Source organism: Plodia interpunctella, chromosome 18, assembly GCF_027563975.2.
Source record: "Plodia interpunctella isolate USDA-ARS_2022_Savannah chromosome 18, ilPloInte3.2, whole genome shotgun sequence".
In the NCBI taxonomy this organism is placed as follows: domain Eukaryota; kingdom Metazoa; phylum Arthropoda; class Insecta; order Lepidoptera; family Pyralidae; genus Plodia; species Plodia interpunctella.
Window position 1 is genome coordinate 3,434,613 of NC_071311.1, and position 14,548 is coordinate 3,449,160.

General features: G+C 32.8%; 1 protein-coding gene across 3 annotated transcripts in view; it reads right to left on the bottom strand.

Moving 5' to 3' along the window:
* The window catches only part of retn (retained), a 117,632-nt gene that overhangs the window by 27,539 nt on the left and 75,545 nt on the right, over positions 1-14,548 (bottom strand). For all 3 annotated transcript variants that reach the window (XM_053758630.1, XM_053758632.1, XM_053758631.2), the window contains exon 4: positions 11,022-11,094. In XM_053758630.1, the coding sequence (XP_053614605.1) occupies positions 11,022-11,094 (73 nt within the window). The remainder of the gene's footprint in view (positions 1-11,021; positions 11,095-14,548) is intronic.

Sequence of the window (14,548 nt, forward strand, 5' to 3'; positions counted from 1 at the left end):
TGACTATTTTGATCTAAAACAATGCATATATAATAAAAACAAAACGTTAGACGTATTTGTAACTCATTTAAATAGCAATGAGATTAATAATTGCACTGTCAATAAAGAATAAATTGGATCAGCAATAACACAAAAGCAAAATGTACACGTGCCACTTATTTTTTTTATATGACAATGTTATGTGTCATAATATAATATAATACCGAGTCACGAATACTTACGGTACAAAAAGAGAAACACTTTTTTCTTCAGACAAATCAAAAGGTAACGATATAAATGTAATTAAATGAAACGGTAATTAAAGTTCAGATTTTGACATAAATATAAATCATGCTAACAAGTTAGATTTGATTATTAGAGAAGACATTGTTACAAATTACAACACGCCAACAACATTTAGGAAAGGTACAATTACTTCGAAATAAGTGGAAATAAGCCATAAATTACACATAGAGCGATGCGGCGTGAGCCGTGCGCCGGCGCCGTTCTACGAAATGCTATAGAACTAGTAAATTGCCCCCGATCTTGCAATCAGGCCGATATCAAGTAGAATAATGCATGCTTCCTCTCTACTAATGCATAGTTCCAATACTAAGAAGTTATTTCTTGAACGATTACAATAAACTTTGGATTACAACTGCGGGCACGCTCTATTAGCAGCGTCAACGTAAATAAATACTGGAAATTCTTTTCATAATTGAATACAATAAGATTGTGTATAATGTTATGATTGATATAGGTTATTTTATATTCTAGTACCTAAGGAAGGTATTTGAGTTTATTTTATTATATCTAAGTAATTTTATCTACAAAGAAGTGTCTGTGCTCGTATTTATTTTACACTAGCTTTCCCCCGCAGCTTCGCCCGCTTGAATTTCCCGCAGGAACATTTATTTTGTACTTACGTAACTTGTACTTGAAACTACAGGTAACTATGCAAAATTTCAAGAGGACTGGTTGAGCAGGTAAAGCATGAAAAGGTAACATACAAACTTACTTTCGCATTTATAATATTAGTTAGCTTAAGAGTGCGCTGTTGCTAAATTTCATTCAAATTTTTAGAACACAAAGTGCACATTGTCTTTTTTGTTCTTTTGTTTTTATATCTGCATCTGGAATTTTCCGTTTTAAAGTTTTTAGGTAGACTTTATTACAACAATTCAAAGAAATTTGTGAAAAGATCAAATGGTCAGACAAAAGTTTGTATGCAAGGGTACACAGTCAATGAATAGATGTCTGTAATACGACGTAAACAATAACTACGAGAATAAAGACTATAATAGCATGACTAGAACAAGCCAAATTGTCAAATTAGTCCGACTGACCTACATTTATTTCTACCAAACTATATTATGTGAGTTCATTCCATTTTTAAGTCTGTTCTAACACACCCAAACCGATAAAAAGTTTAATTACTTTTTTACCTAATACAGAATTATATTCGATTGTCGCCGCGCGCCCAAACAAACATCGATAACTCGATAACATAGCTGGATCGTGAGTCAAACGATTACAATTTTTTCACCGTCTGTATCCATTGCAATGTCCTCGATACAGGTAGACAAAATACAATAATAAAACAGTTAGTTATCGACAACGAGAGGATTCCAAAGCAATTAACGTTTGTAAGCCTCCGTGGCGTCAGCGAGATTACAATGGACTTATCACGTTTTTGCCTGTGCCCATCGATTCAAAGGACTCCTGCCTTTAAGAAAAAGTTGTAAGGAACATTTTCGAAAGGTCTTTTATAGTCGATGTGTTGGTGGTCACGTATTTGTTTTTGTTAGATAACAAATTGGTGATTTTAAAACGAATCCCAATGAAGTTGTCGGCCCTCCTTTTTAACGCTATTGAAAAATTATATACTTTTAAGTGTGGTTGGTGGTTTGACTCATTAAATTTAGACTTATATAATTTATTTGTATCCAATGCCAATAGATATATAAATAATATTTGCGTTCTAGGACTTCGCTCCCGTCGGAATTTAGGGATAAAGAGATATTGAATTGTGAGTTCTATCTGTAGGTATGTAACAAACTTCATCTAAACGCGTGTAAATAAATCGAGGAATTTAGTATTATATTACGCGGTTAGAATTTCGCAATCAATAAAAAAATATGTATTTATTCGAAGCATGCCACAGAATTACATCCGCAAACTCTAGCCTCAACAAACAATGTAGCAATTTCTAAATAAACCCCAATAAAATGCCTTCACACGTCGAATTTTAAAATTAACCCTGCTGATAGTTCACTCGAGTGTATTTTCGACCTTATGTGGTGGGAATAGGGGTGTGACATGTCGCGATGGATGTCGCGCGACAAAGTAAAGGAACGTGCTTGTCGCGTAAACACATGTGTGGGGCCGAGCAACAATAGCTGAGCTGCCAGTTGTGATTCCACTATATAAGGTCCTCAAATACTAACAAGGCTATTATGCGTGTTACACAACTTCGGAATATAGGGAGTGTATTTTGGTTTGCTTGATTGATTGGACCAGTATAATTAGACTTTTATGAAAATGCAAAATGTTTAAAGATTTTAGGACATTTTTCATCTGTTCGAATGCCTGATTCCCTACTTAGTAACATTGTTATCAAGTTTTGTTTAGGTATTTAGGTAATTTATCTGGATTAAGTTTTTTCAAAATGCCTATTACTACAAGATGATATAAGCATTAGTAAAACTAGTTCATCATAGTGATATGTTTATGAATGATTACTATTAATCAATTTATTCGTTTATACAATTACAATTCACAACTATAAATCAGGTCACAAAAGAATACTAAAAATTACAACCAAAAGTATTCGTTTCTTATTTCGTCATAATGTTATCCGTGCCGAATTCTAAGCGGCCTTTTGTTCATTTAACATAAAAACTTGTCACAGATTCTTAATATTCAAATAAGAACAGAGATGTTTCATTGTAAGTCGTATCGAATTATGACGAATATGATTTATGAGCACATTTGATGCGGACGGACAGACGGACAATGGGCTTACAAAATGGACTCAAACCAGGGTACACTGCTAGTATGAGGATATCAATGGTTTTATTCGTCTCTCAAAGAGATCTTATAATCTGGACGAATTTGGTTTGACGATTTTATACAATCTTCAACTCTAACTTGTCTTACATTTTTTATTATATAAAGTAACTTTTTATATTTCGAAGAAATTCCAATATTTGAGAAAAAAACAAATCATCATGACAATCACAAGAAATCCATTATGTGCAAATGAGACACAGATTTCAATTTTCGAATCTTTTTTTCTGTTAAAACACTTTTACCGTTATTTTAAATTGAAAAATCTGTTTAATTTTGAAATAACGGATTTTTATACTACGAAGTGGGTTTATAGACTCACCATTGCTTCAATATTATTATTATGAACCTTGTGGGTCTCCGTGATCATGGTTTGATAAATTACTACTCAGTAGAGAAATTACGAAAGTATGTAGACTTATGTAAATCACAAATATTATTTAAATTAAACTAGCTGTAGTTCTTTCACTGCCCTTTTAAAAAAAGAGATACTAAATTGTATATATGTCATATTTTTTTAATTTAACTTCTAAGCAAACAAAACCAACAAGTGAATGGACCTCAGTTATACTTAAATTCTTCATCGGCTGTTGTAATCGATACCTAAACATAATCGATTAACACGCGCGTGGTATTCAACGCACTGAATCGATTCGATTTTGGTATAGGTTTGGTTAGGACCGGTTCTTATTATTTGAATATATTAACTAGTAGGTAGGTATATCTTTTATGAACACCTTTATATATTGAGTTGGGTTTTCGAGATATGTATATTGAAAAAATAACTACTTATAGGGAACACGCTGCTGTATGATTTTGACGTAAAAATAATACTAAAGGTACTATTTAAAAAAAGGTGAATGCCGTTTGTTTCTTTATATACATATGTACAATAAAAACAACACCTCATTTTTATCTCCATAGTACTTTTTAGACTAATACACACTGATCCATGTCAATGTGAGGTCAAATCACACACATAAGAATATAGGCATAACTTATACTCGATGTCTGTGGGTCAAACATGTTTTATACAAAAACTTAAGCGATATTTTATGTCAAATTACAAAAGACAATGTCAATATGCAAATATTTATTATTTGTTTCATAAAGATGACTGATGACGCTAGATGACAAGTTGATCTACGATTAAGTATTTATAAGATCCGTACCTACTCACTGAATTATGTTCATACCTAGTTTTTTTTTTTATTTTTGAAGGGCATATGAACAGATTGAATTCCATTCGCCTTAGTTTCGAATGAAAAAAATATAAAAATGTTGATTTCATTAACACGCAATGAAAGTAACCAAAACTACAATTTGTAGACAATAAAATAAATCGCGAGACGATATGACATCAAAATGGCCGGCATCTGATATAAATTCTTTTGACATCAAAGAGGTATTTATTAAGGACAGAACAAAAGATTCATTTAACTCGAGATCATATTAATAGAGTCGTAAATGTGGGCGATTAATAAAAAATGTGTAACAAAATGTTGTCCGGACTTTGATATATTAATTTGAGTTTAAGATTAGCTTCGAATTTGAGCCCGCTTTGTAGGAAAATACGGATGTTAATTTGCTTCGCTAGTGATGGAAACGCTTACACGATTTTTCTTGTTTTCATAATCTATGGATTTTCATCCATAGATTCCATAGTTAGTCTTGAAAGTAATGGCGCCTGATTCAATGAACTAATACAATTCGAACTTGTGGTATAATAGACTACTTGGATAGGGATAGTAACTATTTTTTATTGCATAACTATAGAAAACGATGGTATTACATGTGCTAAATACTTTGGTTCTTTCTTTCGTGGGTGTAGGGTGTAGTTAGACGAGAGCTATCTCTAATTTGAGTAATTAATTTAGTTCTTTTTTCATTTTTGTCTTGTTCAACAAAATTTGTCAATTGATTAAGAATAGAGTGAATCAGTGAACTGTTTTATTTCCGCTGAAAAATTGTATAACAAACAATAAATAAATAGTTATTTGATAGATAGACCCATACGTGCCTCCCAAAAAGAATGCAAAGTTCCGTGACACAGTCATAAGAAGACGTCGCCAAAGATATTTATCATCTTTCCCATCACTAGAAAAATGTTGATTAATTCCATTTTTTATTTGTTTAAGAATCAAGCAGCTGCCGACGCGCGTTTGATCCCGATACGCTGCGAGACCGCGACGATGAAATGTCTCGAGCATTTTTCACGACACTGAAAACACGACAAAAATAATATAATCGATCATAATCTTAAAGGAATCTGTTGAAATCAGAAAGATGTTTCTTTTATTACCTCTTTACGTTTATAGCCAGCGATGTTTTATTTGTATTTGGAACGCCACCGAACACGTAAAATGGAATGTCAACGTTTTTAATTTGACTTGGAAAATGGGTTCTGTTTTTAAAACGAGCGTTCAAAGGTAAACAAACCAACCAGTAGCATCTCAACAGTTTGACCGCGATGATCATGCTTATATGTAGTGAAAGTTGGTTTTAGATATCATGTTTCAAAAATTTTGAATTTTCTAGATTGTTGAGACAAAATGTTGATTAAATAAATCTTTTATAGAAATATCTTAATTTCAGTTCAAAGTTGACAAACTTTTGGCTGATACTTATAAGTTGAATATAATATTTGTATATTACAACGAAAATTATTTGGCTCTACATAATTTCTCTCTTTAATATTGTTCCTATAACGTATAAACGTTCAGAAATTTTAGTTAGTTTAAAAATTTTACTACATTCTTCGATTAAATATTAATATAATGTAATAATAATTCTAATATTTATCATCATACACGCTATCGGCCTATGCCTTGCAACATTGCCATTGAAAGCGTGACAAGCGAAACCGTTATTGGCGCGAGATGACCGTCACAATGTCTACGAGGCGACCTGTGACTGCCGCGCGAGGGCGTTCCACATTCAAAACGTTTTATTGGAAATCAGACGGGATATATATTTTTTTTCATTTTGTTTTATGCCGGCCATATTTTTAATGAAATGGGCATAGAACGTATGAAACTATATTCATGCATGAATAAAGATTTTCTGAGCTAAGACGTACCTGCTAGTCAAACATTTAGATCCAATAACTTCTATCGATGTATAAACACAAAGTATGACTAATACGTATTTATTTCAAAAGTTTTCCTTATCTTTAACAACTCATGAAATATATTCTATAAAACTATGTACTTATTCAAAGAATCACTAAGTAAACAATTATTAGCGTAGTGCAAATTGAGCGGAAAAATTTAATCATTGTATGATTGATATTTTAGCGTAGGAAGTGTTAATAAATTACACCACTATCATGAGGAAGGGAAATATTGAACTAACATAATATATTTTGTAGACAGAATAAAAAGGAAAATTCAACAAAAAAAACAACTTTTTAAAGTAATATTAAATTAAAATTACGAATGTAAGTATATATGTATGTATGTACATAGATGAATATACTTTATTGCACCATTTACAAAGGAGTCATAAGTTACAACATAATCATACATAAATAATCGCAAAGGCGGACTTATCCCAAATGCAATATCTGTATGTCAATCTCAATCACGCCAAACGACTGTAAAGATTTTAATGACATTAGATCGATGCTTAGAGTAAAATCTGAAACACATAGCACAAAATCTTCGAAGTCACTTCACCTACACGCTGGTACCAGTTTAAGCGGATAATTTATTAATAATTTTTATTAAAAAAAAGTTTACAACAAATTTGAAACAAAATTAAAACAATTACATATAACACGGCTATGCGGAATTCGCCTCAGCCTGTCGGTGTGTCATCAATCTTCACCCTTATTCAGCTCGCATCATCAATCCTGAGTTATTTAAAACAGAGCGACATTACTGTTAGCTTTACCCGGCAATAATAGACACTCATTGCTGTTAATTTAATTTATAGAAATTCCATTCGAACGTTTTGGTAAATAAACGTCACAGCCGGACTATAATCGGAGTAATAATTACGACGAATAAAGCAGTAATGGAATCCCCACACCACTTACCACTTCATTGACTCCCATGTTATTATTCTATAGACGTAAAGATTTCTTTACCACGAAAACAGGATATACACCGATTGAAACTGTTAGAGAAGTTCAGAATATATTTATGACCGTTCAGATCTTATGAATTTTATTGAATATTTTATTGAATTCAACGCACTAATTTCAAAACAATAGTCAGGAAAAAAAATTTACAGAATTTTTTTTTTTAAATGTATTTGCATTACATGTAGCTCATGCTTTGAATCGAAGATTTTTAATCAGTATTAAACTACATAAAAATTACGGCAAAAAAATTGCTTTAATTTGACACGAAATAATTGCTCAAAATAGAGAAATAACCAAAAAAATCTAATTAAAATTGTAATAACAAAAGATTTTCGCCGTACAATTAAATCTACAGCGCGCCCCGCCCCGAATCGATGTCTTATCTAATCAATCAAGTTTACATTAGTCCAAGACTGTGGAAAACAAATGACTGGACTCGAGTCAAAATCGAATTAACTACAGGCGAGTTTAAGACACCAATTAAAATCCCAACAAAGGCTTCAATGAGACGAAAAAAATTTGATAGATCAACTCTTTAAGCTAATCTATCATCAGCCTTGCACCACACAAAATTATACCTCAATAATATAATTTCAAAGTTGAATTTTGGATGTGCAGTCATCAGAAACTTGAGAAGGCTGTTGGCACAACATCTTATATCGATTAAACAGATAATTAATCACGGGAAATGAATCCGAATGAGATGTTATTAGTTATACCACACTCGCTATTAACAAGTGAAACAATAGGTGTGTATATACATGGTGATTGAAATGCGCTTATGGAACTTCTTATAATGGTCTTCTTATAATGGTTCTTCTTAGTTTTTATAGGTATAATTTCAGCAAAAAAATATTTTTTTAAACTTTAAATTGACAAAAGTATTACAATTTTTTTTATAAAAGAAAATTTAAAAAATCCTTATAAATGATTTTCAATAATAAAAAAATCAAAAGATTTAAAATAATATATAAAGATACGATCATATTGCGCGATTGCACGTTCGAAATTCAAATTCGTGACCCAGAGAGTTGGCGCCACAATTCAACGTCACCCTGTAGGTGAGTCAGAAGGCCGATGGCCGATCAATCAGCTGCTAACGAGCTGGCCACGTGGTTACACGCCGTACCCCCCGCGACCTCCGCCCGCACCACCCTCAATAACATGCTCATTGACTAAGGATCTCGGGATAATATCTTGGACACGAAAAATAAAAGTAAACATCGTCATCATTATAGCCAATGAAAAGATATATTAGCAGCCATTCAAAAAAAGAACTTCGTCGATTTAATTTGTAACTTGTGTCGAAATACGAGTGATGTTAGTGAGGTATATATAATAATAATATAATATAATATAATATAATATAATAGCAAAATTGATAGATTGAAAAAAATCGCGAGCGCATCGTCAAATAAACGTCAAAAACTTAATCGATTCAGGAACACCCACCATGCTAGCAATATTTTGATCATCATTTACATAATCGTTTGTCGCTGGCATTAAATTAAACGTCGGAGTTTAATAAAGAAGAAAAAAACATCGTTTTTAATTTCTTTTTTCAAACACAAGACGAAGACAGAGTGCAGAGAAGGCGCGGGGCGTGGCGGGCTAACTTTCATTACTCATGAGCAATAATAAATGATAAAACATTATTAATACGAGGAGATCAGTCGGAGTGATGGAGGCACATATGCGAGATTAGCCTGGGTCGAATAAATTAATTCTACTAATTTAAGATGCCCTGAGGCATTCAAATACCACAGTCGAATGTTTTTGTCAAATGCTACGACTTGAGCAAATTCGCTGTGATGCAAGGGATATAAATAAGTTTTATTATTTTTTAATTGAATCTAATCTTGTTTGGAAATCAAACGAATGGCGATTAGTTCTGGCTGTTATCGCATTGCGCGTAATAACGACCAGAAGTTTATTGGTTACGTTGGTCGTGATAAATTGAATAATAATTTATTCCAACAAGATAAGCAGCCTGTTGCGATGGCGGGGTGTGATACTCTCAACGTGTGCTCACTGGCCGCCAGTTACAATATCGAGAAACAAAACGCACACCTACAATATAAATTAATTGGCACTATTGTTTTATGAGTTTTTATTTAAAAAAGTAAATCACATTTCGCTAATTATTTGTTAAAAAAAAGAGTAAAATTAATTAATATTCTTTATCAAAAAATGAAAATCAGCTCCGAATATTAAAACTAAACACATCATTATTTTTCTTAATTCTCTTCTCAATTAATAAATATAAGATTTCACTTGTCATCGATCTTCTTAAAATTCTCACTGACATTAATTGAGTGAAGATATGATGGACACCAAACCGTTTTAATAATTGATCTTGGAATTCTTTAAACAATATTTTATTATAACTAGTTGTTAAAGTGTAATTACCCTGACGATAATAGTCGGCTGGACAAACTATTGCGTTTGGAATTGGATGACAGCATTTAGATGTGCCACCTGAAGTTACATCTGCTAAATTAATAATAATAGTCCTAATGAAAAAGGCTAATTTTATTCAATAAATATAGCGTAAACATACTATAAAAACGTAACAGCAATGTCTATCTATCGGTATACATATCTACATATCATTTATGTGTTTACTATTTATTTAAATAATAAAAATATGTGTATGTAATCGCAATAGAAAGAAGCATAAATAAATATTTAATAAAAACGACTTATATAATATAAGCTTAGATAAAGTATTATAAGTATAAATTCATCAAAATAGTACCTATTAAATATAACAACGTAGACGTTAATCTTAAGTATCATTAATCGTCCATCGTAAATTACATTTGCCAATTATTATTAAGAAAGTGTTTGGCTATTTTTTTGTTGAGTTACCTCAACGCATAGTTGATGTATAGACAACACGATACAAGAAATTGTTCACTGAATCCTTACTACTAAAAAAAATTACCTTAGAAGAGTTATTTTTTTAACAAAGCAGATTAAAATTTAAGACTGACCAAACCAACAATTGTTCAATCATTTACAGTTTAACAATATTAAAATAACAACAATATTGATTCCACAACAAACAAGCGGGAGATATCAACATGATCCAACGACAGTGATGGCGCCATTTACAACAAAGATCAATTAATGCCAGAGAGAGACAGACTATATGCAAGTGCACAATTAAAAGCGAGACGGAGGCAGAGTTATCAATCACTCGCCCACAATCACGCTGGAGGCGATTGGAGTTCTCCTGCTTAATTATTTCTATTATGATATTTAAAATATAATGATTATCTTTATGGATAAAGCCCATATGGCGAATTCCCACACTCGTTCTGTACGTAACAGTTCTATAGCCTTAATTAATAACTGAGATTAATGTGTAAGCGTGCTTCACGTAATCACCACAACAAATCGATTTTAAATTCAATCTTTGACAATATTTATTTTTAATTTCGATATGACATGTATTCACTTACCTTGAGCCTTGAAACATATCCATAATAAACAGCTATTGCATGTGATGTTTCACTAATATCTCAAGCTTCTATTGCTTTCATTAATAGCTCACAGTTCTACTACAACGGCCCAGAGTCGTCAATCATTCAGATCTTATCACTTGACCACCGATCTCCACAATATAAAATCGTTTATACAACCAATGACTGATTTAACTTATATCTGATTCCTATCGAAGCTCCAAACGACGGAGAGCTCAGTCTCAAAGCTATTTGTTACAGCTTAAATGTCTATTTATATTGGACGTATTGTATCATTTCGATGATCGTGAATGGAGCATTTAGACCCATGATAAATTACAAGAAACATCAATTGTTACAGAGGATTAATCTATGCATGTTTAATAATGTCGGATCTAAATGTGGGAAAATGGACTTACCTCGTTTTTGCATGAATGAGAACAGATCGTCGAGAAACTCTTTCCTTTGTGGGTCGTCGCTGATTTCGTATAACTGTAACAATTAAAATATATAAATTAACATTGGGTTAATATTTTGAATAGGTATGTAGGTATGTAGCTTTCTGAGAGCCAAATAGATATTGATACTTTTATATAAAAATAGTCTTTAACTACATGCGTACCAAATTTTGTCAAAATCGATACAGCGGTTTAGTCGTGAAAGCGGAACAGACAGACAGACATTCGCATGTATAATATTAGTAATATTCGCATGTATAAGAATACATCTAGTCTTCAGGAGATTTGATTTAGAAATCTCAGCCATATCTACTCTGTTATTCCGAGAGCTATAGCAGTTTACAACTCTCACCTTGCGTTAATTAAACTTGTAAATTAAGTTTCTAACAAATTGAATATTTGCAGCTAAAAAAGTACAATTGTCACATTTCAATGAACACAACACATATGATTAAGAAGTCGTATTATATCGCATATAGTCCTTCTATTTCCCCGTCCAATCGAGCGGAACTGTTATCACTTATCACTAAGTGATACATGCTCATTGCACATTACTGCACGCTATCTGCGGCGGTAGTTGCCACTATATCTTTGCAATTATGAGTGACATGTAAGTAGATTTTCCAGTCGCATAGGTACTTATGTTAAAAGGAAAACGTATGTCGACTTGAAGGAAAAATATATTCCATATGCCTACCGTCTATACTATGATATTATAGATCGTATACTTTTTGTAGATGAATTACGATAGAATTACAGTTATTGGAATACTTATAGCAGAATATTGGACTACCTGGAATCGCACATATCCATTAATATTATAAATATGTGTCTGTCTATTTGTCAAGCTTTCACGGCTATACCGCTTTTGATAAAAAATTTACCAGAGATATAACATACTTTTCTTTTTTAAAAATCAACCCCTAAAGTATTTTAATGGCCCCATATCCTCATATTGGCCCACCAAAGTTTGTATAAAAAAAAACACATGATTATTTCTGCCATGAGAGGAGCCGCGCGGACAACATCTAGTTATTTTTATGTTACACCTAAAACTCAAAATTATTGATCACGAGCGTTGGTCGGTTCTACGCTTGAGTTGAACCACTTAATATTATTAATTCCGCTATCGCCAATTATTCATGAGTGGCCATGTTTTACTACCTCTAAATGCACTAGCTATGTCTGCCGACATGCGGGCTCACGTGGTTGTCACCGTTAGATCGCTTCCGTCTTGTAATATTAATATGTTAATTTGAATCAACATATACACGTCACATTTCGACGTATAAAAAAAATACAAAATAAAAACATTTAAGACGTGAAAAATTTAAATTTTGGAAATAGGTGTTTTTGCCAGTAGACCGGCAGAGTATATTAATTTATCTGTAAAAAAATGTACTATTACCTAATATTTTATTTTATGTCTTTTTATGTGTAAATAAAGACCATCAAAAGCTGAAAAAAATCTGTTTAACTTTGTCTTCACTTATTGGCACAATATTCCATATGTACTGATATCTGTATCAAAATTCTTCAAGAGCCATTATCTAACAAGCTATTCTGTTTACTTCTCCAACTGTGTAGTCTAAAGCAGACACGAAAGCAGCATAAGCGATTTATGCCAGATCATTTAATCGACGTGAGTCCACAATCAAAGCTGACATCGCAATGTCAACAAGGAAATCCGTTAAACAAAGTATTAGTCTAGTCGGGTTTGGAAAGTGAGGCGCCGACAAATTCAAACATTGACATGCTGTATGAATTGAAAATTTTTTGTATAAAGATTGGGAAATATAATCCTTAGGGTAATGTCATATTTATAAAAAACACCCTACTTCTATATACAATTTTTAAAATACTTAACCCGATTTTAATCTTGACCTCTCACGTATTTCAATCATCGGGCAAAACACTTCATTGTTATCTAAATGCTAACTGTTGTCACAAAATGGGACACACCATGGGAATATGCGAGAATACGAGAGCGTGTCCATAATTAGAATTCAGTTCAAACATTTGCATTGGCGGGACAATTACATCGACGCACTTAGCACTACGAGGAACGGGCCGTGGACAGACAACGAAACGCCATTTGACACTTCCGGTTCCGTCTAATATATTTACTGAGCTGTAAAAGTCAGTTTGGGTCACATCGTGCGAAATACATCGCTCACTTGACGTCCTAGATGAGCGATAAAAGCGAAAAACCAACACGAACCGGCGCAATGCATATATGCATTTCTTTTTGGTTTTCATTGTCAAAATTACTCATTATACGGCGTGAAAAGTTTAATTCCTGGCCGGCAAAGCGCGTATGACCCCTAACACCTCTTGTTGTAGGCGTCTATAGCAGTCTATAGGTGACCATTTTCCACAGGTGGGTTGATACCCTATTTTCTTGCTCAGTAGTAAAATATATATTACATACATACGTGCAGTGTCGCATCGCATTTTGCTGCGTTATGCCGCTCACCTAAGACACTGGGTTACATATTCATCATGCCGTCAAGTTAACCGCATTGACCACTATAATGGCGGTAATAGAGGCGAATTTCCAATGAAATTTTGTAAGTTGATTTGTGTGAACTTTTAGGTAGGTTGCGGTCCAGTTGACCTTAACAATTTATTGATGGATGGATGGATCATTATTTTACTTTCACGCCAACTCTAGTAACCTCACACTTTTTATCCTAAATTTGTTTATCGGCAGTAACCACGTTTCAGTTATCGCAAATAAGTTTTTTTAAACTAAAATGACACTAGCTTGTATGGTTGCCATAGAGATTTTATTGCATTTAAAATTTTAAATCATGTCCGTGCAGTAAATCGTTAATGAGTTCCCTCGTCTGGAGCCCAGGAATAGTTCCTTCTGGTCATGCATATAATAATAATGCATTGTCAAAAAAAATAAACGTGTTAACAAAATTTCAGCTTCATCGCTTGAAGATATCTGCTTCAAAATTGAGTTACAAAATTCCATCCGAACATACAATGCAAGTTTAATAAAAGTTAGTAAAAAGAAATTGTATAAACATACGTAATACTGTAGCTAGGCAATAAGTTCTTATATGAGGCAAATAGCACTTAATCATACTCAAATTTACATTTACATTACCAAAAAAAATGTTTTTGACGTCTCATCGCTTAATTGGGAAAACCTCGTCAATTTCAATAGAATGGCGCCTCGCGCGTCTGCACATATTTACTCGACGAATTCTTGTTTGTCTGTCTGTGGATTATTCATTTCGACAGGAAATCCTCTCGTTGACCACCTCCATATTCGGACGTAACCCACTTAAATTCGTCATTATTAGCACAAATTAGGGTTTTATCAAAACAAATATACCTACTCAGTAAGAAATATCCAAACTCAATAAAGCTAAGACAGAAATTACAAGTGTGCATTCAACACGACTTTTATACAGGAAATTTATGATTATATTTATTATCGAATGATGGAGTAGGCAAACAAAAGAGCTTCGATT